A 27,081-nucleotide genomic window follows, 5' to 3' on the forward strand; every position below is an offset into this window, starting at 1 on the left:
TATTGCTCATTACAAAATCGGGGAATCATGTTGTTGAGGCAATTGTTCTTACAGGAAGCAATATAGGTGAAATTGTGTTAATTCATAGAATGACGATGAGTCCATCAAGTCATACATTTCCTATAAATTTCCAAAGAAGACAATTCCCCCCGATTGTTTCGTTTGCCATGACTATCAATAAGAGTCAAGGACAATCTCTTTCTCATGTTGCAATTTATCTCCCTAAGCCTGTCTTCACTCATGGACAATTACATGTGGCACTGTCTAGAGTAAATAGCAAGCATGGATTGAAGATATTGATACTTGATAAAAATGGTTGTGTTACGAATATTACCCTTAATATAGTTTACAATGAAGTATTTCAAAGATTACTGTAGTATATTTTGTTCTGTCTACAAGGAGATAATATCGTTGTTTGGTACAGGTAAAGACAAAAAAATGGCAATGGAGTGTTTTTTTACTTATCTTCGTTGCCGTTTGGTTTGCCGTTTGGTTTTTTTAACTGCTAATTTTTGTTGTCATGCAGGAATCGTATTTCATACACACGAGGTTATATTGTTAATTGCTATTTTTTAACAAACAGTATTTCATGGTCATCGATATATTGATGTATTGTTATAACACTTTATTTGTACTCACGTATTCGTGTTTTTTTTTTCATACTTTCGTTCATAGATTATTAATCATTGATTTATAAGAGGATGAAAGATCACAAATGTAAGTTTGACATCTTTCTTATTCCCTTAATGTCAAGCACATCATTTAAATATTTTTTGTTCACATGTTATGTTATTATTATATTATGATTGACTCTATTACAGATATATCATAGAGAAATGCTGTTACGTGTTCTTATCATCTTCGAGAAATACTGAAAGAAGCTGAGTCAAACTTTGTAATTTTTGAATGACCACATGACAATGTATAATGCAGCAATATACTTGCATGTGTTGCATTAGTTTTTACGAGACAAACAAATCGATTTTTTTTCTTCCGTGCAACGCACGGGTAATACACTAGTATATATATATATATGGGAAAAACAAGTATCATGTTATAGGACAATCCTCTTGTCATGCTATAGAGATAATAAGTGTGGAGTCCACTATGTTTAAAATAAAAAGAAAAGAAAAGAAAATGCAGCACAAATATCGATGTATGTGTAGGAAACTTTACATTTGTCATGCAACATGACAAATGCAAAACTATATATATATATATATATATATATATATATATATATATATAATTGCTTGGTTTTTATTGTGCTCTTCATTTTGTTTTTGTCATCGTTCTTTTTTTGAAATTATAAATTTGCACTTTCAATATTCAATTATTTAATTGATCCAAATAAAAAGTGAATTAATGCTTGAAATTACTAATGCTCGTGGGAAGAAAACTGTACTCAATATTTTATGGCTTTAATGTTTTTATAGTAAATGTAGATAAGTTATCTACATTCACTCCTAAAACGTCGTCGTTTTAGATTGAAAAATTAAAAAATTTAATGAAAAATATTATTATAAACCTGAAATAAATTTAATTATAAAAATATCACGATTTTCACTCCAAAACGACGTTATTTTGGACTCAATGTAGATAACTTATAAACCTACGTTTTGTGAAATTAGCGAAGGCCCGTTTTTTGTGAATTCGCCAAAACTGGGTTTGGCAACATTTGTGCGAATGGGTCAGTGGATGACCCAGTGCGAAAGCCCGTACTTCATTTTATTCGCCCCGGAACGAAGCGCGGGAAAATGCAACCCCCAAAGGCCAAATTTTCTACTCTCATAGTTAGATGTGTTTCTTTCTCTAGATTCGTATAACTTTCATTCAAAAGCGTTAACCACAAAATCTTCGATCTCGTTGCCAACGATGACCGGCGACGGCCGCAGACGGGACTGGAAGGGCACTAGGATCTCGAAGAAGCAGAAGCTGATCCGCAACGCCGAGGAAGAGCTCGAGGCAAAATTAGGGTTCGATAATTTCTCAGAGGGCGAAAAGCGACTTGGATGGTTGCTCACTTTTGCATCCGTAAGCCATTTCGTATTCACTTTTGCTTTCAATCTGTGACTGTGAGTGTGTTCCCTAGTTACGGTATTGAATTGGTGAAAGACGAACATCAAAGTGAAAGTTACTCCCTCACGATTATTATTGCAAGCATCGTTTAAGTTTAAATGAATCTGTTATTACATTGCTGCCACCACCTCGATCAATGATTGAATTGCTATAGTCATTCATCCACTAGTTACATTTGTTGTTTTTTGTTGCTACTACCACCATCATTTACTTATGTAATTTCGCCTCTCACCACTCTAATGTATTGTACTCATAAACAAGAATATTATACACCAATTCATTTTCCTTGATCTTCCTTGGACGAGAAGTTGAGATTTTCAGTACCTAACTATAATATGCAGTCACCACAAATATATCACTCCAAGGGACTTATACATGCTTTACCATACTCTGCAGTCATCTAGCGAGGATGAAGACACTCACAAAGAGTACAGCTGTGTTGATCTTTACTTTGTTACACAGGTATTGTTAGGCTAAAATGCTTCTACAGAAGCTTACTTTTCTTACAAGTTTTTTCACCAAAAGAGTGACCTGGTTTGGGAAGTAGTTCATTGATTGGAGTATGCTTGCAGGATGGGTCTACATTCAAGTCAAAATACAGATTTCGTCCTTATTTCTATGCAGCTATAAAGGTAAGTGATAAAATTCATATGCATGCTTATACAGTGCCATGGCAAGATATTGGGGTTAAGCATGTGCGTGTCTGATCATCTAATCATCAATTTTTTTTTTTTTGCTTTAGCGGATTTATTCAGTGTTTATTCTGTAATAAACCATCATGATGGTGGTTCTAATTGTGATTATATAAATTTAATAGGATAAAATGGAGATGGATGTTGAAACATACCTGAGACGACGTTATGAAAGTCAGATTGCAGATATTGAAATTTTAGAGAAAGAAGACCTGGATCTTGTAAGCAATTTATGCATCTCTTACGTGCTCCACTTTCTTTGATACAAGACAAGCAGCTTTGATAATCTGTTTTCTTGGATTTTCTTTGGTAATTCCTTCTAGAGTTTAAGAAGGTCAAGTTGATATTGTTCACTATATAGTCTGCGTTAGTTTATTGCTACTGTTTGTTTTAACAAGGTCATTCTGAAAGTAAAATATAAGATTGTTATGTTTCTTTAAAGTTTTCGTTTTGCTTCAATTCAATAAGGCTATACTTGCTTTTGATTTCCTCATAGATGGACTCTGATTTATTTTCATGGTTCTCAACAGAAAAACCATTTGTCTGGATTAAGAAAATCTTATTTAAAGCTTTCATTTGATACTGTGCAACAATTGATGAATGTGAAGAGTGACCTGATGCATGTTGTTGAAAGAAATCAGGCAAAGTCTGATGCTGCAGAGGCCTACGAGTCCATACTAACAGGAAGAAGGTAGATCAAGTTTTATGAGACTTGGAATTTTAGATTGAAGTATCACATTTTGCATCTTTTAACGGTTCAATGCTGTTTTTTTAGTGCAGATTATTTAAGTTGAATATAACTTCACTTGTTACCTGATCTGATCCTAGCTTGCTTGTTGCTTAGCAGAGAACAAAAGCCTCAAGATTTTCTAGATTGCATAATTGGTCTTCGTGAATATGATGTTCCTTATCATGTTCGCTTTGCCATTGACAATGGTACCTTTTGATATTTTTTGTCTTGTTTTTAATAATTATTTAATTGTTGTATCTTCTACTGTTATGCTATTATCTATATTTATAATGGCGCTCACAATCACGTGTGACCCAGATATACGGTGTGGTCAGTGGTATGATGTTGGAGTGTCCAATACTGGGGTTACACTTGAGAAGAGGACAGATCTTCTGCAGCGTGCTGAAGTTCGTATTTGTGCATTTGACATTGAGACCACCAAACTTCCATTAAAATTTCCTGATGCTGACTATGATTTAATTATGATGATTTCATACATGGTCGATGGGCAAGGCTATTTAATCATAAACAGAGAGGTAAATGTTAATGGAAGTCATTAATGTTTGAGCAATCTCTCGCTCTTGCTCTGTTATTATTACAAAGGAAATCAGCAAACACATGTTTCATCAAAAGCCCCTTATAAGTAGTCTTGTCACGATAAATATCTTCTGGTTCTCTTTCTTTTCATATAAGGTTCATTTTATTTAGATTATTTAACTGCAAGTGGTTTTTTAGTTCCCAAACAGACCCAATTTTTAATGCGCAAGGTTGATTAATTTGTATTGAACTATTGGATATAATGTTGGGATTTGATTCTAAATTTGAGATGTACAACTAGAGATTAGGTAATCCTTATCAATTTCAAATTATGTGTTCAGCTTTTGAGTTGAATTGGTTCTTTACATTATGCAAAGCCAAATGATCATACACAACCTAACAAGTGGAACAGTAATAAATTATTTTAACTCATGTGCATTAAATGTGGTTGTTGATTAATCCTGTAGTTGTACATTCAGGAAATGTATTGTAAAGCAATAGTCAGTGTCATAGACACTGATGACCTTAAATAATTAATTTATTGCTTTGATTTTCAGTGTGTTGGGGATGATATAGAGGATTTGGAGTACACTCCAAAACCGGAATTTGAAGGGTGCTTTAAGGTGACAAATGTTCAAAATGAGGTAATGGTATATGTGAATCTAAAAATAATAGGTATATCGTTTATGTTATTTCCCTGATGAAAATTTGTTCCCCAAAGTTGTTTTACAGTAATGATTTCTAATTTGTTCAGGTTCATTATCTTTTTTTTTTGGCTGATGAGTTTGGTTGCCTTTTTGCAGATTGACCTTCTTAGGTTATGGTTTTCTCATATGCAAGAGGTTAAACCTGGTATCTACGTGACGTATAATGGTGATTTCTTTGATTGGCCATTCATTGAACGAAGGGCAGCCCATCACGGGTTCAAAATGAGCGATGTCCGTTGCTAACTTTTTTTTAATACTGGCTTCTATTTAGTGGCAAAAAGTTAAATGTAATTGCTAGCATGTTGGCACAATTCTCTGTTTCTTGACATTGATTTATATAAATTTTTATTAATAGCTTATGAACTTGAAGAATGATAGTCTATTCCCATGATTTTTGAGCTTGAATTCGACTTTGTTATGTAATATTTGTCATGAGTTTTGGGACAAATCATGTATGTTTTATTTTATTTTTGCTCCTTATTCTGAAGCATATTAATTAGATGATTTCCCTTTTAATTCATTGATTGAATATATTTTTCTTCTGTTTTCATCTTTGTTTTTTAATCTTGCAGGAATTGGGGTTTCAATGTGACATGAATCAAGGAGAATGTCGTGCTAAATTTGCTTGCCATTTGGATTGTTTTGCTTGGGTTAAACGTGATAGTTATCTCCCTCAGGGGAGCCAAGGCCTGAAGGTACAAAGTTTTTACTCTTAAGTTCTCAGTTGTTTCAGATAATTAATTTTATTAATTACTAAGCCTTGGCTCCACTTACACAATATGACAACTTTTCTAAATAATTATGTTGTGAATTTTTTTTTCGAAATTATACATTCAATAAATTTGAATATAAACTTTTATTTTTACATTAAATTGAAGGGGAAGGATATTGTAACAATCAATTAGGGTTACTACCAATGTTACTACCAATCAATTTCACCGTTAGATCGATTATGTTGATCCAATAGTTATATTTATTTTCATCTTTGTATGGTTATGATTCCCCATATTTAATACTTTATATTTATTTCCACATTTGTATGGTTATGATTTCCCATATTTAATGCTTTCACATTAAGTATGGGGAATTATAACCATACAAAGATGGAAATAAATATAACCGTTGGATCAACATAATCGATCTAACGCTGAAATTGATTGATAGTAACATTAGTAGTAACCCTAATTGGTTGTTACAATATCCTACCCCTAAATTGAATGGTCTAAGAGGGTGAATTTGGAGTAGCAGTATATCTGCTCCTTTGTGATCAAAAGGTCATGTGTTCCATTCTAGGAAACAACTTATTTGCAAAAATGCAAGGTAATATTGTGTATTAGGATTTCCTTACCCTTTCTCTCACAAGTCGGTGTTTCATGGGGAACTCTTGTTTTGTAAATTGAATTGTCTCCTTGCATGTCATACTAAATAAAGTAAGTATAAATCTTGGGCTCATTAATTCCAGATTAATCAAGTTTGTCCTTTCTCCTTGTGACATTTTCTTTATTTTTATTTAGGCTGTTACAAAAGCAAAGTTGGGTTATGATCCATTAGAGGTTAACCCTGAGGACATGGTTCGCTTTGCAAAGGAGAAACCTCAGGTTAGAGTTATTCTAAATTTTGAAGTGATGTCTCTATTATTTGTTAAATTAGTCTGTTATGGTGGATTGGAGATGGCCCATCCAAAATAGAATTTTTTATTTTATTTTTGAATATTGGTAAAATACTGAGTATGAGTAGTTGTCAATGTATTTGAATGTCTTTTTTTCTTGTTTGCTTGACCTCTATGATTGTGCACAAACTAGGTATGACTTGGCCGCCACTGCTATTCAGTTTCCATTGAAAGGGAGGGTAATGAAATAGTGGTTTTATTTGCCTAATAAATGGTATATAACTGGCTTTAGTTGAGATTGCTGTGTTAGATTGAAAGGGGCCTCTTAATTGAAATTTTCTAGGTAAAATAGACGGCTCCTAATTTCTTAGGTCTTGGGTTCCAGCAAATATAATGCTCAACTGTGGGGTTATATTGCATATCCTTACACCAAATTCGTGGAAGTTGTGTAGTTTAATGATTGTTTTCTGTTTTGAACTAACGAGATCCATTTTAATTGGGAACAGAGAAATCATTCTGAAGTATTGTACCTTTGTTTATCAAGAGCTACGGAAGTGTGTAATCTTTAAGTTGTTTTTTGTTTCACGTGAGCATTGTTTTTAATCATGGTTTTTCCTGAGGGTATACCATACTTTGTCATGTGTGGAGTTTTCAATCTGAAAAGTTATGATTCCAGATGGTCATGAGATATCTTGATCATTTAATTTTTTTTTTCTTTGATTTGAATTGTTATTGCAGATGATGGCCTCCTATTCAGTTTCTGATGCAGTATCAACTTATTACTTGTATGCAACTTATGTTCATCCCTTTATTTTCTCTCTAGCAACTATTATACCCATGTCACCAGATGAGGTCTTGCGCAAAGGTAGTGGGACCCTCTGTGAAATGTTGCTCATGGTCCAGGTGGGCTCTTATGCAAGTGTTCATTGAAGTTGAAATTCTCTCTTGAATTTTCATTTCAAGGCCTTTGGTTTCCCTCGTAATTATTTTGTATCTATCACAGGCATACAAGGCTAATGTTATCTGCCCTAACAAACACCAATCTGATCCCGAGAAGTTTTATAACAATCATCTTCTCGAGAGTGAGACATACATAGGTGGCCATGTGGAATGCCTAGAAAGTGGTGTATTTAGATCTGATATTCCATCTAGTTTTACACTCGAGCCTTCTGCCTATGAGGTTTGTTATTTTTATCTTCTTTAACTACTTTACTACTTTTTCTTTAGTAACTCAGTTCTAAAATTCTGTTCCTTGTAATATCTTTATGCAAATATGCTTCACTAATTGTGGAATGGTGTGGTTCCAGAAATTGATCAACAACCTTGATCGAGATCTACAGTATGCTATAAGAGTAGAGGGGAAGATGGATTTGGAATCTGTCTCTAATTATGATGAAGTAAAGAATGCTATCATGGAAAAGGTACTGATTATGATTTTTGTCTGGACCAGTTTCATATATTATTACTTGCCTATAATCATGTCTAAATCTGTATTTTAATTGTTTGATTTTATATTTTCAAAATCAGTTCTTGTTATTTGTAAGTCATCACGGTGGCTATGATTTGTTCATTTGTTTAACGTGGTTTAAAACTGAAAATTACAATATGCATGTCACCAATAAGAAATTATCATGACCTTTTTCTCCCTATGCATGCAGCTTGGAAAATTACGAGATGCACCAGTACGTGAAGAATGCCCCCTCATTTATCATCTGGATGTAGCTGCTATGTATCCAAACATAATTTTAACAAACCGCCTTCAGGTATGATGAGATTGGTATTTATAATATTGCTCTTTAGTGCATTATTAGAAATGTGCGAGTTGCATCAAGAAAATGGAAGAAAGTCTGAGAAAGCGAGAGAAAAGAGGAATCTGAGAGAAACTCATTGTATTCTGAATTGAGAAGAATGATGTATTACACACAGCAACTGATACAAGAACTATATATATACACGCGGATGACTCAGCAATGAGTCATACAGCTGTCACATAGCTAGCAAACTAACCTAACAGTATCAGAACAGACTAACAGACTAATACAAGTTAGAATCTGATACAACAAGAGCTATCTGCTATAGTAGAAAAGCTACGCTAATATGCATGAATAGTTGGTTTGCAAACTGAAAATTAAGTTTTTACCACTATAATTTGAAGAATTTAAGGATCAAAACAGAAAACATGTAGAGAAACAAAAAGAGGTAATCGTTTTATCTATTTCAAGTCTGCTGTTCCTGCATTACAAAAATGTGTGTATATGCCTAATTTTGATATAAATGTTTTTCAATATTAATGTTATTCTTCAATTTTGCTTGGCTGGTTTCTAAAAAAAATGTGAATAAGACTATTAAAAGATAAGATTACTGCAATATGCAGTTTGAGGCATATTTAATTGGAATATGGGATTTATGTAGCCTCTGCCATGTATGCTGGTGGCATGGAGTTGTTCTGGTCTTATACACTCATGGTTGTTGATAGAGGCAATGCATCTCACCGCATTATCACATTGGTTTACTTTTTATAGCCAAAGGTTTAAGGTGGATAAGCATTTAATGTACAAATGTTTTTTTAAGTATATGCATGTTTTCTGCTTGTTCTGTCTCGCTGGGAGTTACCGTCCTCAATTCTGAATTTCGGATGAATATAAATCTCCCATTCCTGAAGGAAGCTTCTTTCCTAATTGCAGCCACCATCAATTGTTACAGATGAGGTTTGCACTGCATGTGATTTTAACCGTCCCGGAAAGACTTGTCTACGCAAGCTTGAGTGGGTTTGGCGCGGAGAAACATTCATGGCAAAAAGAAGGCATACTTTTCTTTTTGGTTTGCACTGCAGATTTTTTTGAGCACATCTCTGAAAAATTTAATAAATGATTGACTTGGCCTTCTATTTGAAATCTTTCAGTGACTATTATCATCTAAAGAAGCAGATTGAATCCGAGTTTGTTGATAGTGCTCCTGAGAGGTCATCAAAATCTTTTCTTGACCTGCCCAAGGCAGAGCAACAATCAAGACTAAAAGAGCGATTAAAGAAATACTGCCAGAAGGTTATGACTGTTTTATTGAACATGCTTGTTTAAAGAATGTATGACATACTGAATCATGGTGGCTTCCACAGGCATATAAACGGGTACTTAACAAACCAGTTACTGAACTTCGTGAAGCAGGAATCTGCATGCGTGAAAATCCATTTTATGTTGACACTGTTCGCAGGTGAGTTAAGATCATTGAAGATTAATTTTGAATAATAAAGTTAACCTTTACCTATGTAGTTTGTAGCAGATGGTATGTCCTTTAACCTTTTATGTTTATAATCTGTGGAACATATTTGTTATACAGCTTATAGATTTAACAGTGGTCTGATGAACCTTAAGAGAATCTCTTTAAGCTTCTCTTGCGTCATTTTTTTGGTGCTTGTTGTACTAAGCCCAGATTTTGTGCTATTTGGTTCAAGTTTCCGAGATAGAAGATATGAATATAAAGGCCTTAATAAAGTTTGGAAGGGAAAATTATCAGAGGCCAAAGCCAGTGGAAATTCTATGAAGATCCAGGAAGCACAAGTATGGATTTTAAAAATAGGCTTGTTGATTCTTGCATAATTTACTCAATTTGCTATGATCAATATGTTACTATGTTGGAATTTCATATTATTTTATTTTATGCACCAGGATATGGTAGTGCTATATGATTCATTGCAACTTGCTCACAAGTGTATACTTAATTCCTTTTATGGATATGTCATGCGCAAGTGAGTATATTGTTTAGCATATGTTCATGAAGTTTCATCATTCATTTAATAACATTTTCTTGCTATGTTTTCTCCCCAATCATGTTGTGCATCAATATTTATCTTACAGAGGTGCAAGATGGTACTCCATGGAAATGGCTGGAGTAGTCACATACACTGGTGCAAAAATCATTCAGAATGCCCGCTTGCTGGTAGAGAAAATAGGAAAACCACTTGAACTAGACACGGATGGTATCTGGTGTGCACTTCCTGGATCTTTTCCAGAAAATTTCACTTTTAAAACAAAGTATGTTCTGTTCATGATTTATGTGGTTGTTTATTTGATTACAGTAGGTCTTGAAATTTTAATTGAATATTTCTATTTTAGCAGCATGAATGCTCGTTATTTTAAGATAATCTTTGTTGAATTTTGTTTTAAGATTACACAACTTGTTCAATTGTGTGGGTCCATAGTAAGGCTTCCTACTATATACCCACATAGTGGGTCTGATCCTTCCATGGACCCTACGCATAGTGAGAACTTTATAGCACCAAGATATTCTTTTTTTAGGAGAACACAGGAAATTTTTTACTGCCAAAATTAAGGAACATTGATTTGGGTGCTTATCCGCTAATTAGGATGATTTAATATTCTGGTAACATTCTTCCTGCAATTAGTATGATTCGAGGTGTAGGATGTAGGCAATTAATTGTGCTTCATCCTTCTTACTTTTTACTTTCTCTGTCTTTCTTCCAAACCATTATTTTCTCTATCTAATTTTCAACAGTTTCAAATGCTGTTAGAAATCTGAAGATACTTACTCATATTTGATGCATTTCAGAGATTCAAAGAGGAAGTTCACAATTTCATACCCTTGTGTTATGCTTAATGTTGATGTGGCAATAAATAATACAAATGATCAGTACCAGGTCAGCTTGTAATTTTATTTTTAAATTATTTAATTCACTATACAATACAAGTGCTTCTACTTCTGTGTTTGCTGTAAGTAGAGTTCAATTACTTTGCTTTTATGTCTGATTACTTCATTCTTTCAATTTTCAATTTTTTGACAGACACTCACAGATCCAATTAGGAAAACTTATACAACTCAGAGTGAATGCTCTATTGAATTTGAGGTGGACGGGCCATACAAGGTAAAATGGAGCTGTAGTTTATGATTTAAATATTTGTGTTTCACTATATAGCCTATGTATAAATGACTTCTATGGTTTGCTTGATGTAGGCAATGATCCTTCCTGCTTCTAAGGAAGAGGGAATTTTAATTAAGAAGAGATATGCTGTTTTCAATGATGATGGAACCCTTGCTGAGCTGAAAGGTTTTGAGATCAAGCGCAGAGGTGAACTGAAGCTAATCAAAGTTTTCCAGGTATGTTGATAAAGATAATTAGCTTCAAGCACAGAGCCATACTACAATATTTGATAATGATGAAGATATGTATTCTTACTTTCTTCCTGATGCCTCTGACATGATGGAATGATAAAGCTGTCATTGTTTCTAATACAAGACTGAAATAAGGATGCATGCATCTGGGGAACTAGAACTAGTTAAAGTGGTATAAGTGCTATTTATTAGCTACTAGAAGGTTTTTTTTTTTGGAGTGGGGGATAGAAATTGGTATTTTAAAAATTATGCTTACTCTTGGTGGGTGACTATTCACCAGATTGGCTCATGTGATAGCTTTGTGATAATCCTCTTAATGGATTTTCTATTCATAGTTGTCATAAAGTTGGAAAAATTCTGAAACATAACTTTGAACTGGTTGATCAATGTTCAGGTCTTTTTAGTGGCTATTTGTTTCTCAAAGCAAAATTAGATTGATTGTTTGAAGCTGTCATTTTCTATAGTGAAACACATTTCTTGACACAGGCTGAGCTTTTCGACAAGTTTCTCCATGGCTCAACTTTAGAGGAATGTTATTTAGCTGTCGCTTCTGTGGCAAACCGCTGGCTTGATCTTCTTGATGTATGCTAAAGATCCACGGTTTGATATCTAGTATAATTGATGTGTTAGTAGCTTTAATGTATACTTGCTCAAATTAGTTTGTTGAAGATACTGATGATAATGACCAGATACAACTTTTTTATTTCCTTAATTTTTCAAACTTTTCTGTCATGCAGAACCAAGGAAAGGATATTGCAGATAGTGAATTGCTTGATTATATATCAGAATCAAGTACAATGAGCAAGTCTTTAGCTGATTATGGTGAGCAGAAGTCTTGTGCTGTTACCACTGCTAAACGTCTCGCCAACTTTCTTGGTGATACAATGGTTAAAGATAAAGGTCTTCGATGTCAGTACATAGTAGCAAGTGAACCTAAGGTGTGATCCATGTATAATATGGAAAATTCGTAAATTATAAATATTTCCTCTTTTTCTATCACCCACAATAATCTGCTTGTTTATCACTTAGTGACTATAATCTAGAAAAGTCATTGTCTTTCAGGGAACACCTGTAAGTGAGCGTGCTGTTCCTGTGGCAATATTTGAAACTGATGCTGGCAAGTTTTTCTTGTTTTTTAGTAACAAATAACAATTTTATTCTTGTTTGCATTCTAAATAAGGAAATGCATGCTTAATGTTCGCAGAAGTAATGAAGTTCTATGTCCGAAAATGGTGCAAGGTTTCATCAGATGTTGGCATTCGATCCATAATTGACTGGTCCTATTACAAGGGGCGGCTTAGTTCTGCAATTCAAAAAATCATTACTATTCCTGCTGCAATGCAAAAGGTTTATTGAATTTTTCTGTCTGCCTGTTTAAAAAACCCATTTTTGTTTGTTCTTATTTTTTCTGAAAATGAGTTTAATGCTTGCAGGTTGCAAATCCTGTCCCTAGGGTAGTTCATCCTGATTGGTTGCATAAGAAGGTCCGTGAGAAGGAGGACAAGTTTCGCCAAAGAAAAATAGTTGATGCATTTAACTCAATGAAGAGGGATGAGCACTCAAAAAGGCATATTAATTCTAATGGTGTCTCCCTTGCGGTGCATGAAGAGACTGTTAATGACTTGGAGGACTTTGGAAACATGGGTAGTAGTTCTACATGTGGACCTAGACCAATTGTGCGGCATCTTGAAGCTAATATTAAACGGCATTCAGTGAAGCTCAATGGTCAAGAAGATTCGGAGCAACAACATAATGACAATAACAGCAAGGATCAGCCACTTTCACTATTACAAGAAAGTGAAATATCAGGTGAAAATGTTGATAGAACTGTAGATTATCAAGGATGGCTTCAAATAAAGAAGAGAAAGTGGAAATATATTCTGGAAAGGAGAAAGAAGCGAAGGTAAAGTGCTCATTTCTACCTATGTATCACAGTTCATGCATCAATATATAGGAAGTTCTTTGGAAGGGGTTCTCCTTTGAAGAGCATGTCCCAAAATATAATCTTGGGTTGTCTGAAAGAGAGAGCTAAAACAATGTATTAAATATATGCCTGGTGGATCTTCTACTAATAATGAATTCGTTTGCTGCATTATGCTTTTAATTTTATTACCAACCACCAAAGAATATGTTAATTAATAATGGCGGCACAGAAAAAGCTAATAGAGGGCATTTAGCCAAATTATATAAGTTTGTGTTCCCATATATTGGGCAATTATTTTGTTTCAGAATCTTGTGATGAAAGTCTTATGTTTACATCTTGAAAATTGTAATACTTACTAATATATTCTGTTGAGATATATAAAATCATTAATGTAGCCTCACCCAATAGCTTGAGCTTTTGGGTTGAATTGATTCTTTACATGGTATCAGACGCAGTGAACAGTGATCTGCCTGTCCTTCTTTACCCCATCCATTGCACCTCTTTTTACTGGATGAAAATCTGACTGTTGTGATAGATATCTAAGTTCATCATTGTGTGAGCTCCCAAATATTATTGATTGGTAATAAGGAAGAGCACTGATTTTCTCAGATTGGAGAATTCAAAGAATTCTGACCATGTGAATGGCATACTTGAACAAACGAATGGTAAGATGAAGGGCAGGAGTAATGTCAGTTCATATTTCAGAAATCATGAGGTAGTCCTAACACGTTGCCACTGGCAGGTAATGTTAATTTTGTATTGAAGTAGTCTGTTTTACAGCATCACTGTATGATGTTTTGATTTCCTTATTCTAATCTTGTGATTCAGATAATACAGCTAGTTCAAAGTTCACAGATTGGCCAATTTTTTGCTTGGGTGGTTGTTGACGGGATTATGCTTAAGATTCCTCTTTCTGTTCCTAGAGTCTTTTATCTCAATTCTAGATCACCAATTACTGAAGAATTTTTGGGCAAACGTGTCAACAAGACTCTTCCCCATGGAAGACATAGTTATAACCTGTATGAGGTGTGGTATTATTGCTTGTTTTTCTAAATAGAATTTTTTATGGTTCTTTTGTTATATTTTCTCATTTGAAGGTATTGATATTGCTTTGGAAATTTTGCAGGTCACAATTAATGAAGTTCAATATAGGGAAGCAAGTAAAAAACTTGCAGCTCTTTTGGCAGATCCTGATGTTGAGGTCAGCATACTCATTAATCATCTAAGTATATTTCTTTTCTTTTCTGTGTGGACAATTTGTTGTATCACCTATAATTTGATTAGTAATATGATGTACCACCAATTCTTGTTGTAATTTGTGGTTAGACATCAACAAATAAAAGGTTGTCTCTGTTTTTTTTTTCTTTCTTTTTTTTGGGGGTGGGGTGGGGTTGTTATGAGTAATCTTTTCTGTGTTGTATGCCTTTTATTTGTAAGAGTTTGATTGGCCTCAGAAAAAATTTTCTCGACTACATTGTTTCTTCTTTTGAATATATCGAGGCAGTAATATGCTCTCTTCATTCTGCAATTTTTCCTGGCTCAGAGTCTCTTTCATTTTGATACAGGTTTACCTTATTTAGATAAGCAAATTATATTTGTTCATGCTGTAGATGTAGACCTTATTCGTTATTGACTGGTAAAATTTGCAATTTGAATCGGTTTTTAAGTCTTAAATTCTTGAAGCATATTGATATGGCCGTGGCAATGTGCAAAAGGCCTTTGTTCTGTTCCTAATGGTGAGCAACTGTTATATTGTTGGATAAAATGGTAGTTCTTTCAAATCTGAATCATTACTTCCAATCACATATGTTTGTATGATATTTGATATTAAACTCCATCTTCCATTTTTGAGTTTGTATAACTCCATCTTCAAAACAGTTGATACACATCATTCACATCTTATTATTTTAATACCTTCCTTCGATTAGTATATTAGGGTACATTGAAGAGCTCATACTACCCGTTTTACTTCCATTATGTAAAATGTATTTGATCGTTGCAGTTATATTGAATTTAACTAGGAGGATGCAATTTTTTTGTCAGGGAATATATGAAACCAAGATGCCACTGGAGTTTAACGCTATAGTCCAGCTTGGTTGTGTATGTAAGGTGGACAAGACTTCTAAAAAACGTAGTCTACAAGACCCATGGAATTTGAGTGAATTGCACATGAAGACCACAACAGAATGCGCTTATCTCGAACAATCCATATCCTTCTTTTACTTGTACCATAGGTAAGTGGAGGCCCAATGTCTATAGAGATATTTTCTCAGTTGCTTTTGTCACTCATTTTTGTGTTTAAAACAGAATTGTATTGCGTTGACAATAAATTTATTGCCTTTCCCGTGCTTTGCATGATATCTTTGAAAGTAGTTTTACAAGTAATGTTCTATTATTAACTTCAGCATCTCTGAGGGACGGGCTATATATGTTGGATATTTTCCTGCATCAAAAGCAATAACTGTTGTGGCAGTTAATCCATATCAAAACAAAGATTTATCACCAACTTTTCTTGAAAGACAATTTCACGATGCTTGCCAAGCTTTTTCTATTGAGCCACCTCCGAGGAATGGCATTAATTTTAAGGTAAATCTGCCACATTTCTCTAATCATAATTTTGTTTCCTTGCAATAGATCTTAATATCTAATTTATAGATGTTCTTTTAATTAGTTTTTATCTTTTTAAATTTCTCCATGTAAGTGTCTATGTGCTTATCTATTTTCTTGTTTATGGGTATAATAATGTCCTACATTCAGGTGGACTATGTTGCACATGTCAAGGATGCTGAAACAGTGATACAAAGAGCAATAAATGATCACAGGTTTTCCCCCCCCATATCTTAGTTTACTATAATGCTGAAAGTAGTGCAACTTAGGTTTTCTTTTAAAAATATGTTACCATGCTTTTTCAGTTGTGTACAGATTCCTTTTGCTGGTTAGTGCAAACAAAAGTTAACAGCATATACCCTAATTATTACTATGTGAAATGTTATAATCTGTATGTGAGTAAGAAAATTTATCGCCATACGAAGGTGATTTCAATCCCCAAAGTTTTTAAGTCTCAACCCTTCTCCATTTACATGAAGTGGTTGATAAATCTCATCCCTGCTTCTTTCCTATACACTACTATCAGTGAAATATATCCCCGGGCCTTCCCTTGTTTGGTTTCTATGAATCTAGTCACTTGAATATCATATGAAAGTACCAGCTGAATTCCACACCAACTCGTTTTTCCATCATCTGTAGTTACATAATATCTGGAACAGCTTATTCTACTTTCCTTCGAGACATTATTTTTGTTGTTAAAAATTATCGGTAACTATTGTTACTTACCGGTCATTTCCTTCTATAGGGTCCTCAATGTACCCTAGTAGTTTCTCTGATATATGTATTCGGTTAAGATTGCATAATGATGTATCGTTTTTTGTCAAATTGTTCTGCAGAGAGGCCATTACTCATTATAAAGTCTGTTCATGAATTGTTCAAGACAACATAACGATTGAAATCTCATCTAAGACCATAAACCCAAAACTCCCTCGCTAGAAATATAATTTTTAACACATAACCATTCATTTGTCTTCACCTATCAGATTAAGCTTTTATGAGAGTTGGTTACATGACATTGTATCAGAGCCTCTAAGACCAAATGGTCTAGAGTTCCATCTTTGCCGCTCCCACTAGTCTAATAAATATTATGGAATTTCTTAGCACATATAGGTAAGCATGTGCATTGTCCACCATCAAGCCCAATTAACTCTTCTGTGAAGAGGCATGTTAGAAATATAATATAAAAAACATAAAATCATTCATCTGCCTTCACTTAACAATTTAAGCGTTTGGGAGAGTTGGTTGCATGACCCTCAATTAAAGTCATTACCTTAATTCCTTGACAGGAGAAATCAAATATATTATTGATTCTCAAAGAAAACATGTACAGAGGGTTACACTATTTATAGAGATTGGGCCAAAGAAACAAAGCCCGAAAAAATAAAATACAATAATTACATAATCTATAATGCTCCCCTCAAGCTGAGAAATAGATTATCATTTCCAGCTTGCTAGTAAGTTCTTGAAATTTATCGATGGGAAGCCCCTTGGTCAAGACATCAGCTAATTGGCAACCAGAAGAGATGTATGAAGTACTAATTAGTCTGCTATGTAGCTTCTCTTTGATGAAGTGACGGTCAATTTCAATATGCTTTGTCCAATCGTGTTAGAACCGGATTGCGCGCTTTACAAATGGCTGACTTGTTATCATAGAGTAGCTTCACATCTCACTTTGAGGCCATCTAGGATGATTTCCAGACATGAGTTGCCAAATACCTTGGGCCATAGCTTGAATATCCTCCTTTACACTCGACCTAGCAACTGCATTTTGTTTTTTACTCCTCTATGTTCCTAGGTTCTCACAAAGAAACATGCAATAACTCGAGGTTAATCGTCGACCAATCATTAACCCAACATAATCAACGTTTGTATTTACCTCTAACGATAGTTTTCCAACTCTCTTGAATAACAGTCCTCTCCTAGTTGTGTCCTTAAGATACTGGACAATTTAGTCTACTGCATGCAAGACTTTATCCTTGGGGTCATGCATGAATTGGCTAGATCATACAAGAGCCAGATATATCAATCTTCCCAACTAGTTATTCATATTGTCTTCTGTCAATCGAAGGACTCTCCTTTTCACTTCTTAATTTATGGTATTGTTCAATTGGAACAACGGAAGGTTTAGACCTAAGTTTTCCTCCTTTCTTAAGGAGATCATGGATATACTTTCCTTAACAAATAAAGATACCTTGCCTTGAATATGCAACTTCTATCCCAAGAAAATATCTCAACTTCCCAAGATCTTTAACTTCAAATTCTTTAGTTAGTCTTTCTTGCAGAACATGTTTTTGAACTATATCATTCCCCGTTCATCAACATGCTGAAGCAAGATTCTGAATCTTTTGAGTAGAGTAGATAAGCTAGTAGCATGAGTTTATATATAAATATGGTCCGGTCCTGATTTTTTAATCAATAGATTCCATATTTGACACCGTCAAGTACCAGGGGAGTTCATTGTATGAGTCTATTGTATACGTGTAATGGCACCACTTATCTTTTAATAACAACAATCAAAATTTCAATACATTGGCTATAAAAGGATCGATTAAGCAAAGGATAACAACGGTAATTACTTCTATTGATTATAAAAGGTCATGGGAAACAACCCCTTACAGCACGAACAAGGAAATAATAACGAGTATCAGCTATACTACTAGGACACTGTCCTTTACAATCAAGAATATATCCTTTAACAATTACTCACGAATACCAGGCCATCATACTGCCATTACAGACTCCATAATTATCACACTCAAGTCACCCGTTTACAACAATTCCACGCACCCCTACCCCACTGAACCACAAGTTCAGGTGCTACCCTTACTCTCCACTTTTCAGAATAATCCCACCTTCCTCCTAACCGTCTCTCTTATTCCCTACTCGCCACAACCCCCTCCCCCACGTGACCCTCTCCATTCACAGCATTCCACATGGCTTGTTTATAACTGATTGCTGCCTTTTGTGGCTTCCCTGCTCTGCTTCCTTGCTTCCCCTCTCTCGTGCTTGTGCCATCAGATTGGGCCTCTTTGATGTTTCCTTCCACTTGGGCCTTAGCTCTCCTGCGTTTATAATATTGATTAAAAGGCATTAGGGGTCATCAATACTCCCCCCTGGAAGAGTCACCTTGTCCTCAAGGTGAAAAGAAGGAAATTGATGCCTAAACACCTCCAAATCCTCCCATGTGCAGTCACAGTCAGAAAGTGCTTCCCATTGCACCAATAACTCCACCTTCCCATTCATCAACCTCCTAGAATCACGGATTGCCACAGGTTGAACATTAAGCTCCAAGGTATCATCCAAACACCTTGGTAATGGTACTATGGGCACCATCGGCTGAACAACAAGTTTAAGTTTAGAAATATGGAATACGGGGTGTACCTTTGAATATGAAGGAAGCTCTAAACGATAGGCCACTGCCCCAACACATTCCACTACCTTAAAACGTCCATAAAAACGTGGGCTCAATTTTTGATTGATCCTTTTATCTAAAGAACGCATCTTATAAGGCTGTATCTTCAAGAACACACTGTCCCCTACTGCCAACTGAACCTCTCTTCTTTTCTGGTCTGCTTGGAATTTCATGCGCTGTTGTGCTCTATTTAGATTCTGCCTGAGATCATCCACCACTGCATCTCTAGCAATCTAATGTATCTACCTAAGTTCCCCCCTTTTCAAAACGAAACAAGGAAGGAGGGTCTTGCCCATACACAGCCTTAAAGGGTGTCATGCCAATTGACCGGTTATAAGTTGTGTTGAACCAAAATTCAGCCCAAGATACCCATTTAGCCCAACCGCGAGGATGACCATTAATGAAACATCTCAGATATGTCTCAACAGTTCTATCACTACTTCGGACTGTCCTTCCGTTTGAGGATGATAAGAGGAGCTAAAACGTAACTTAGTATCTGACATTCGAAATAACTTCTTCCAAAACAAGCTCATAAACACCCGGTCTCTATCTGAAACAATAGACTTAGGGAAGCCATGTAGATGGACAACCTCTCTCACAAATAACTCTGCAACATCCTGAGCCTGATAAGGATGCTTCAAGGTTAAGAAGTGCGCGTACTTGGTTAGTCTATCTACTACTACCATGATGGTGTCAACTCCTTGAGACTTTGGTAAACTTCCAATAAAGTCCATTGTTACATCTTCCCATGCTTTTTCTGGCACATGCAGTGGCTGCAAAAGGCCAGTAGGCAGCAGCCCCTCATATTTTTGCTGTTGGCAAATTCCACACTGCCTTACAAAATCAGCCACCCTTCTACGCATCCCCTTCCAGTAGAACACAACAACAATCCTTTTGAAAGTTCTTAATTCCCCTGAGTGACCCCTTAAAGGAGAAGAGTGAAACTCAAATAGGATTGCAAGGATTTGTGCTGAATTTTTGGGCAACACGAACCGATTTTTGAACCACAAACAACCCTTAATTACCTGATATCCAGGGTGTGATTGAGCGTCCTGTAACACTTCCGTAATTATTTTTTGTGTGGACACATCATATAAGACCTCCTCAGCTATATCTTGCAAATCGGGACTGTTTACCAAGGTCAACTCCTTGCACTCCATTACTCTAGACAAGGTGTCAGCGGCCTTATTTTCTTCCCCTGGCTTAAATTGAATTTCAAAATCAAACCCCATCAGTTTGGCTATCCATTTTTGTTGGCCCTCCGCTATCAACCTTTGTTCCGTCAAATACTTGAGGCTGCGTTGATCGGTCCTAATATTAAAGTGTCTCCCTAACAGATAATGACGCCACTTGTGGACTGCAAACATTATAGCCTTCTATTCCCTCTCATAGACAGACAACTTCTTTGCTTGGTCAGAAAAAGCTTGGCTCAAAAAAGAAATAGGACGCCCTTTTTGCATAAGGACAACCCCCATACCAACACCAGAAGAATCCGTTTCGACCACAAATGTCTCCTTAAAATTGGGTAAGGCCAGCATAGGAAGCTTCACCATCTCAGCCTTCAACATTTCGAAAGCCTTTTGTGCCTCTTCGTCCCATAAAAAACAATCTTTCCTCAACAAATACGTGAGGGGTCTGGTTATATGACCATACCTCTTCACAAACCTCCTATAATACCCGGTAAGTCCCAAAAACCCCCGCAACTCCTTTAAATTTCGAGGCACTGGCCACATTTGTACAGCTTGCAGCTTTTGTGGATCTGTTTTAACACCTTCCTTAGATACCACGTGACCCAGATACTCCAATTCTTCCTTAGCAAAACTGCACTTTTTATAGTTAGCAAAAAGTCTTTGCTGCTTCAAAATCTCAAGCACTACTCGAAGATGATACTCATGTTGTTTCTCATCTTGGCTGTACACCAAGATATCATCAAAAAATACCAAGATGAACTTACGCAAATGAGGTTTAAAAATGGCATTCATCAACGATCGGAAGGTTGATGGAGCATTTTTCAACCCAAATGGCATTACTAGGTACTCGTAGTGCCCCTCATGCGTGCGAAAATCTGTCTTCTCAATGTCTTCCACCTTCATCAATATTTGATTATATCCCGATTTCAAATCCAGCTTGGAAAAAATGTTAGCCCCATTCAACTCATCCAGAAGCTCGTCAATGACAGGAATTGGGAACTTATCAGTTACAATCACTTTATTCAAAGCGCGATAGTCCATACAAAACCGCCAACTTCCATCCTTCTTTTTAACCATGATCAGCGGACAAGAGTAAGTGCTGTTACTAGGCCTTATCATTCCTGCAGTCAACATCTCCTTTATGAATTTCTCAATTTCCTCCTTCTGATAATGTGGGTAACAGTATGACCTCACATTGGGTATCTCCGCTCCCTCCTTCAAGATGATTTGGTGGTCACAGCCCCTACTAGGAGGTAATTCTGAAGGCAACTGAAACACGACTTGATACTCCTGAAGCATTTCTGAGATTTGGGATGGTACCCCTTCAAGGGAACTTGGATTCAAAGAAATTAAACCCAATTCCACATAAAACTTCTCGTCATTTTTCTTCCAAGAACGATTCACTCTTTTACTTGAAATCTGCTTGCATGATAAAGTTGGGTCTCCCCTAAGCTTGACTACAGTCCCTTGCCAAAGAATTTCCAGCAACAACTCCTTGAAATTAGCTCGGATCTCCCCCAATTCCTCCAACCAGGTAAAACTCAGAACCAAATCCACACCATTCAAGTTGAAAACAAAGAAATCTTGACTTATCGACAAACCTGCAACTCCAAGCATAGTCCCTTGCATACTCCCTTACTGCCCACTCGATGTCCATCGCCCACTTCTACCTTGGAATTCCGTGTCTCGTCTATTGGCAGGCCAAGAGCGTTCACCAACTTCTCAGCTACGAAGTTGTGAGAAGCCCCTGTATCAATAAGAATCACCACTCTTTGGCTCTTTAAGCGTCCCCACAGTTTCAGACTCCTGTTCGACGTCCACCCCACCTCACTTTGCATGCTCAATTGGATCGCTTCTTCCTGTTCCCCCTCTCCCACATCTTGTACTTCGTGCTCCACCGTGACTTCTCCTAATATCAACACACTCAAATGAGCGTACTGACAAACGTGTCTCGGCCCATATGGTCCGTCACACTTGAAGCAAGTGTTTCGCCTTCGTCTGTCATCCATCTCTATCTGACTTAGCCTCCTATAGTTCGACCGCTGTGACCCCATGCCACCGCAGACGGACGAATGGCTTCCCCCTGGCGTTGTCGTGTTCAAGTTTGGGTGATTAGGGCTCACACTCGCTACGGACGTTGAAGCTCCCTGCGTTGCGTTATTAACTTGGGCTGTTGAGTTATTGGTGAAAGACCCATTTTATTGGGCCCGTTTCTCCCTGGCAATGCTGACCGGCCCGTGTATGATCCCCCAAACCCATTTCCCCTTTTCCACTCCATCGTCACCCTCCCCAACTCTTTCTCCCTTTCTTCCACCTTCTGAGCTAGCATCATGGTTTGATTCAAATCCACAGGGGAATGGAGCCTCACCTCAGCTCGAATCTCCTTCCTCAAACCCGTTAGAAACGCTGCTTGCATCATATCGTCACGTGCATTCCTCAACGGTGCTGACAATATCGCAAACTTCTCCTTGTATTCGGCCACCGTTCCTTCCTGCCTCAGTCCCATCAACGCCTCATATGGGTTCCCTGTAGAAGACACATGAAACCTCTGTAGAATGGCGTTTCGGAGGCCCTCCCTATTCATCGTAGGCTTTCGCGGCTCCCACCATTGGAACCAACTTAACGCACGACCCTCCAAGCATATAGATCCGGTCTCAACTTGTTCCTCAGCGGGAATATGATTGATACGAAAATATCTTTCCGCTCGAAAAATCCACCCATACGGATCGTCTCCATTGAAATATGGCACCTCCACTCTTTTCATCCTTTCTTCATCCCTCAACAAGCGATGAAGTTCCCCGTTTGTTCCTTCCTGATGACCGCCTCCTCTTTCATTTGTCCCGCCTTCATTTCCAGCGACTGCAAGCTCCTGAAGGGTACGCATCATATCAGACAAATTAGCTTCAATACAATGGATTCCCTTCTCTGTTCCCGCAACTCTTGCTTCCAACGCTTCCATTCGATGATCCATGTTTCGTGTCAACACCATTCACAATTTTCCCAGGTAAAGTGCTTTGATACCAAATTAATGGCACCACTTATCTTTTAATAACAACAATAAGAATTTCAATACGTTGGCTATAAAAGGATCGATTAAGCAAAGGATAACAACGGTAATTACTTCTATTGATTATAAAAGGTCATGGGAAACAACCCCTTACAGCACGAACAAGAAAATAATGAGTATTAGCTATACTACTAGGACATTGTCCTTTACAATCAAGAATATATCCTTTAACAATTACTCACGAATACCAGGCCATCATACTGCCCTTACAAACTCCATAACTATCACACTCAAGTCACCCGTTTACAACAATTCCACACACCCTTACCACACTGAACCACAAGTTCAGGTGCTACCCTTACTCTCCACTTTTCAGAATAATCCCCCCTTCCTCCTAACCGTCTCTCTTATTCCCTACTCGCCACAGCCCCCTCCCCCACGTGACCCTCTCCATTCACAACATTCCACGTGGCATTGTTTATAACTGATTGCTGCTTCTTGTGGCTTCCCTGCTCTGCTTCCTTGCTTCCCCTCTCTCTCGTGCTTGTGCCATCAGATTGGGCCTCTTTGATGTTTCCTTCCACTTGGGCCTTAGCTCTCCTGCGTTTATAATATTGATTAAAAGGCATTAGGGGCCCATCAGTGTTACACTAAATGTTCAAAAGAAGATTAAGAGTAGTAACTGCTTGAAATTTTAACAATGCTTAATCTCAAAATAATCTTTGTAAGTTTTTGAGGTTTTACAATTCTATTCTTTACCGATGTTCTATATGCTCTGAAAGTTCTAAAATGTCAAAATTTATTTTTATATTTACATCCTTTGGACTGAATTATTTTTCTCTTCTCTGTTAATCTTGTTCATAGGAGCGAACATCATGGGCCTATGGTTGCTGTCATTGAATGCCCAAATGTTCAACTAGTAAAATTGGGCATCCGAGCTCTAGATGATTTTCCATGCCTGAGTATTCCTTCAAATGCCCGTGATAGTCAATATCAGGTAAAAATGTTTTGAAACAGATGGTCCTTCTGAAGCAAGTTAGTATTTAGATGTCTTTTATGCCTTTTTTTAACATACTTAATTTGGGCTCTTTTTAGATTCTTGGATGGCAACAAGTTGCTGCTAAAATTGGAATGCAACGTTGTGCAGCATCTGTCCAGTGGCTAAATGAAAGAATTGCTTTATCAAGATATGCCCATGTAATCACTCCAAATCTTTAGCAGCATATCTTTGGGAAAAGTACAAAAGAAAAAAGGATATATTTACCGAACTAAAGTGGTAGATTAAGCCAATAAGTAAAAACATATGCAGCTCTACTTGCACAACGTTAACAGGCTGAGTGATAATTTGTTCTTAGAAGTGGGATTTTTTATTGAGAGGTTCTATTTTGTAATTTTCCCATCTTTTATTTTGCATATGCATATGAATTCCTTTTGCAGGTACCACTGGGGAACTTTGAACTTGACTGGCTTATATTTACAGCGGATACCTTTTTTTCAAGAGCGTTGCATGATAATCAACAGGTTCTGATTTTGATTTTTAAGTTCTTGAATCTGAAGTTATCAACTGAAACTTACTGAACTGACTTCGCTTGTGATGGATCCACTAGCCTGATCATGATTTTTCTATCCCGTGAATCGTCCTTCCCCTTTTACCCCCCAACCCCCCTTTCAAAAAAAGAAAAAAAAGATTGATTTATTACAACCATAGTTGTCTCTTAAAAGATATTCATTCATACAGGTACTTTGGATTTCTGATGACGGTCTTCCAGATGTAGATGGCATTAATGTTGAAGATAACTGTTTTGCTGACGAGGTCTGTCATATAAATATTTGGATTTTTAATGACCCAATTTTTTGCATACCTTTAATGTTTTCCTCTTTTCGCTTTTGCAGAGCTTTACTATTATGCGTTCTTAAGCATTTGTTATTATTATTATTTGGTAATAAAAATGATTCCTAGTTCCCTTTTTTAGTTCCTATACTATTTTTTCCCCATAACTACCTTTTGAACAATGACACTTATGATATAATAACCACTCTGGATTTTTATTTTTTTATTTTTTTTGTGATGAAGTTTCCGCTTTTTTTAACATGATCACCGGTGTTAAATTGTTCTTATTTGGTTAAATGCTGTTGTTCTGTGGGAGGACATCCACCAGTTTTAGTTGCAGTTTAATAATGAATTAATTAATCTCTCTCCATGACATAATGATCAGATTTTAAACTGAGATTGTTCAAATTGTTTGCAGAAAAATAGTGCAGGTGCCTAAACCGTGCTATAAGTATCACCCGGGAAGAGTTTTCCCTTATTATTAGTTATTATTTAATGATTTAGTATGCTCATATTTGGTCCTCTGAAATTGACCGCTGTGCTATTTGGAAATAGGTCCACCAACCTGTTCTTACGTATCCTGGAGCTTATAGAAAAGTTACGGTGGAGCTAAAGGTTCGATAATCTAAAGTTACTTTCACCAGTTGAGCCAAGCTTTTATAACTTCATGGGGATTTTATTTTTATTTTTGCAGATACACCACCTCGCTGTAGATGCTCTTCTTAAATGCAATCAGGTTAATGAAATGGAAGGAGGTGCTTTGTTAGGATTTGATAGTGGCTTTGATGAGTCTACCTCATGTACACATGCCTTTCGAGTCCTAAAACAGTTGATCCAGCGATGCCTTGCGGATGCAGTCACATCTGGAAATGTTTATGCTGATGCAGTATTGCAACATCTATATCGATGGCTTTGCAGGTTTTACTATCTTTATTTGTTTACCATCGTCTTCTATTTGATTCATGTAATTACTGCATTCCTTCCCACGTTGCAGCCCTGAATCAAAACTTCATGATCCAGCTCTTCACCAGCTACTCCACAAGGTAAATAATTATACATTAAAAGATGCCGCATGATGCATGTAATGAAATTCATCTCTTATTTATCTTTCCAAAATTTACTAGTTAATTTGATAAAGCAAACAAAATGGCTTTAGTGAATTCGATTATTCGCTGAGATGATACAATATTTTCCTTCCTGTTAATTGTTTTGGATTTAGGCCTGTTGACCCTGTTGAGTTCATTTCATTGTGATTTATATATCTGTGTTAGAACCTCTTAATCAATTGTCTCTCATGTCATGTGGTTGCATTGATATTGCTAGGTCATGCAAAAGGTCTTCGCATTGCTGTTGGCAGAGTTCCGCAAATTGGGTGCAACAATTGTATTTGCAAACTTCTCAAAGATTATTATTGACACAGGGAAATATGATATGTCTGCAGCCAAAGCTTACTGTGACAGTTTGTTAAAAATTATACAATCTAGGTCTGTCTTGCAAAAGCCATAAAAATGTATCATATTTTCTTTTATTATATAAAACTCTTGTTGTCTATGTGATGATTCAACCTAAAGATAGCAGAAGTTGGAAACTTTTGCCCACAACCTCATATAAGAATGAAGAATCTACAAT

At 36.3% G+C, this 27,081-nt stretch overlaps 1 protein-coding gene across 1 annotated transcript in view; it reads left to right on the forward strand.

Annotated features, from left to right (window-relative positions):
• The first annotated feature begins 1,875 nt into the window (after nucleotides 1-1,875).
• LOC133303381 (DNA polymerase epsilon catalytic subunit A-like) overlaps nucleotides 1,876-27,081 on the forward strand; it is a 38,203-nt gene continuing 12,997 nt past the window's right edge. Inside the window, exons 1-43 of the mRNA XM_061503286.1 lie at nucleotides 1,876-2,034; nucleotides 2,476-2,541; nucleotides 2,652-2,711; nucleotides 2,897-2,992; nucleotides 3,302-3,462; nucleotides 3,619-3,707; nucleotides 3,820-4,037; nucleotides 4,596-4,682; nucleotides 4,842-4,976; nucleotides 5,318-5,440; nucleotides 6,260-6,343; nucleotides 7,093-7,257; nucleotides 7,358-7,534; nucleotides 7,662-7,775; nucleotides 8,013-8,117; nucleotides 9,039-9,157; nucleotides 9,257-9,398; nucleotides 9,470-9,564; nucleotides 9,806-9,911; nucleotides 10,020-10,099; nucleotides 10,209-10,385; nucleotides 10,921-11,008; nucleotides 11,153-11,233; nucleotides 11,323-11,466; nucleotides 11,968-12,063; nucleotides 12,219-12,419; nucleotides 12,544-12,598; nucleotides 12,686-12,828; nucleotides 12,915-13,384; nucleotides 14,015-14,147; nucleotides 14,234-14,431; nucleotides 14,532-14,606; nucleotides 15,449-15,639; nucleotides 15,811-15,991; nucleotides 16,163-16,227; nucleotides 24,486-24,618; nucleotides 24,717-24,818; nucleotides 25,059-25,142; nucleotides 25,360-25,434; nucleotides 26,008-26,067; nucleotides 26,147-26,370; nucleotides 26,447-26,495; nucleotides 26,776-26,936. Coding sequence (XP_061359270.1) covers nucleotides 1,876-2,034; nucleotides 2,476-2,541; nucleotides 2,652-2,711; nucleotides 2,897-2,992; nucleotides 3,302-3,462; nucleotides 3,619-3,707; nucleotides 3,820-4,037; nucleotides 4,596-4,682; nucleotides 4,842-4,976; nucleotides 5,318-5,440; nucleotides 6,260-6,343; nucleotides 7,093-7,257; nucleotides 7,358-7,534; nucleotides 7,662-7,775; nucleotides 8,013-8,117; nucleotides 9,039-9,157; nucleotides 9,257-9,398; nucleotides 9,470-9,564; nucleotides 9,806-9,911; nucleotides 10,020-10,099; nucleotides 10,209-10,385; nucleotides 10,921-11,008; nucleotides 11,153-11,233; nucleotides 11,323-11,466; nucleotides 11,968-12,063; nucleotides 12,219-12,419; nucleotides 12,544-12,598; nucleotides 12,686-12,828; nucleotides 12,915-13,384; nucleotides 14,015-14,147; nucleotides 14,234-14,431; nucleotides 14,532-14,606; nucleotides 15,449-15,639; nucleotides 15,811-15,991; nucleotides 16,163-16,227; nucleotides 24,486-24,618; nucleotides 24,717-24,818; nucleotides 25,059-25,142; nucleotides 25,360-25,434; nucleotides 26,008-26,067; nucleotides 26,147-26,370; nucleotides 26,447-26,495; nucleotides 26,776-26,936 — 5,567 coding nt within the window. The remainder of the gene's footprint in view (nucleotides 2,035-2,475; nucleotides 2,542-2,651; nucleotides 2,712-2,896; nucleotides 2,993-3,301; nucleotides 3,463-3,618; nucleotides 3,708-3,819; nucleotides 4,038-4,595; nucleotides 4,683-4,841; nucleotides 4,977-5,317; nucleotides 5,441-6,259; nucleotides 6,344-7,092; nucleotides 7,258-7,357; nucleotides 7,535-7,661; nucleotides 7,776-8,012; nucleotides 8,118-9,038; nucleotides 9,158-9,256; nucleotides 9,399-9,469; nucleotides 9,565-9,805; nucleotides 9,912-10,019; nucleotides 10,100-10,208; nucleotides 10,386-10,920; nucleotides 11,009-11,152; nucleotides 11,234-11,322; nucleotides 11,467-11,967; nucleotides 12,064-12,218; nucleotides 12,420-12,543; nucleotides 12,599-12,685; nucleotides 12,829-12,914; nucleotides 13,385-14,014; nucleotides 14,148-14,233; nucleotides 14,432-14,531; nucleotides 14,607-15,448; nucleotides 15,640-15,810; nucleotides 15,992-16,162; nucleotides 16,228-24,485; nucleotides 24,619-24,716; nucleotides 24,819-25,058; nucleotides 25,143-25,359; nucleotides 25,435-26,007; nucleotides 26,068-26,146; nucleotides 26,371-26,446; nucleotides 26,496-26,775; nucleotides 26,937-27,081) is intronic.

This window comes from Gastrolobium bilobum, unplaced genomic scaffold (assembly GCF_033153095.1).
Source record: "Gastrolobium bilobum isolate Gb01-03AN ecotype WA unplaced genomic scaffold, APGP_CSIRO_Gbil_v1 utg34787, whole genome shotgun sequence".
Lineage (NCBI taxonomy): Eukaryota > Viridiplantae > Streptophyta > Magnoliopsida > Fabales > Fabaceae > Gastrolobium > Gastrolobium bilobum.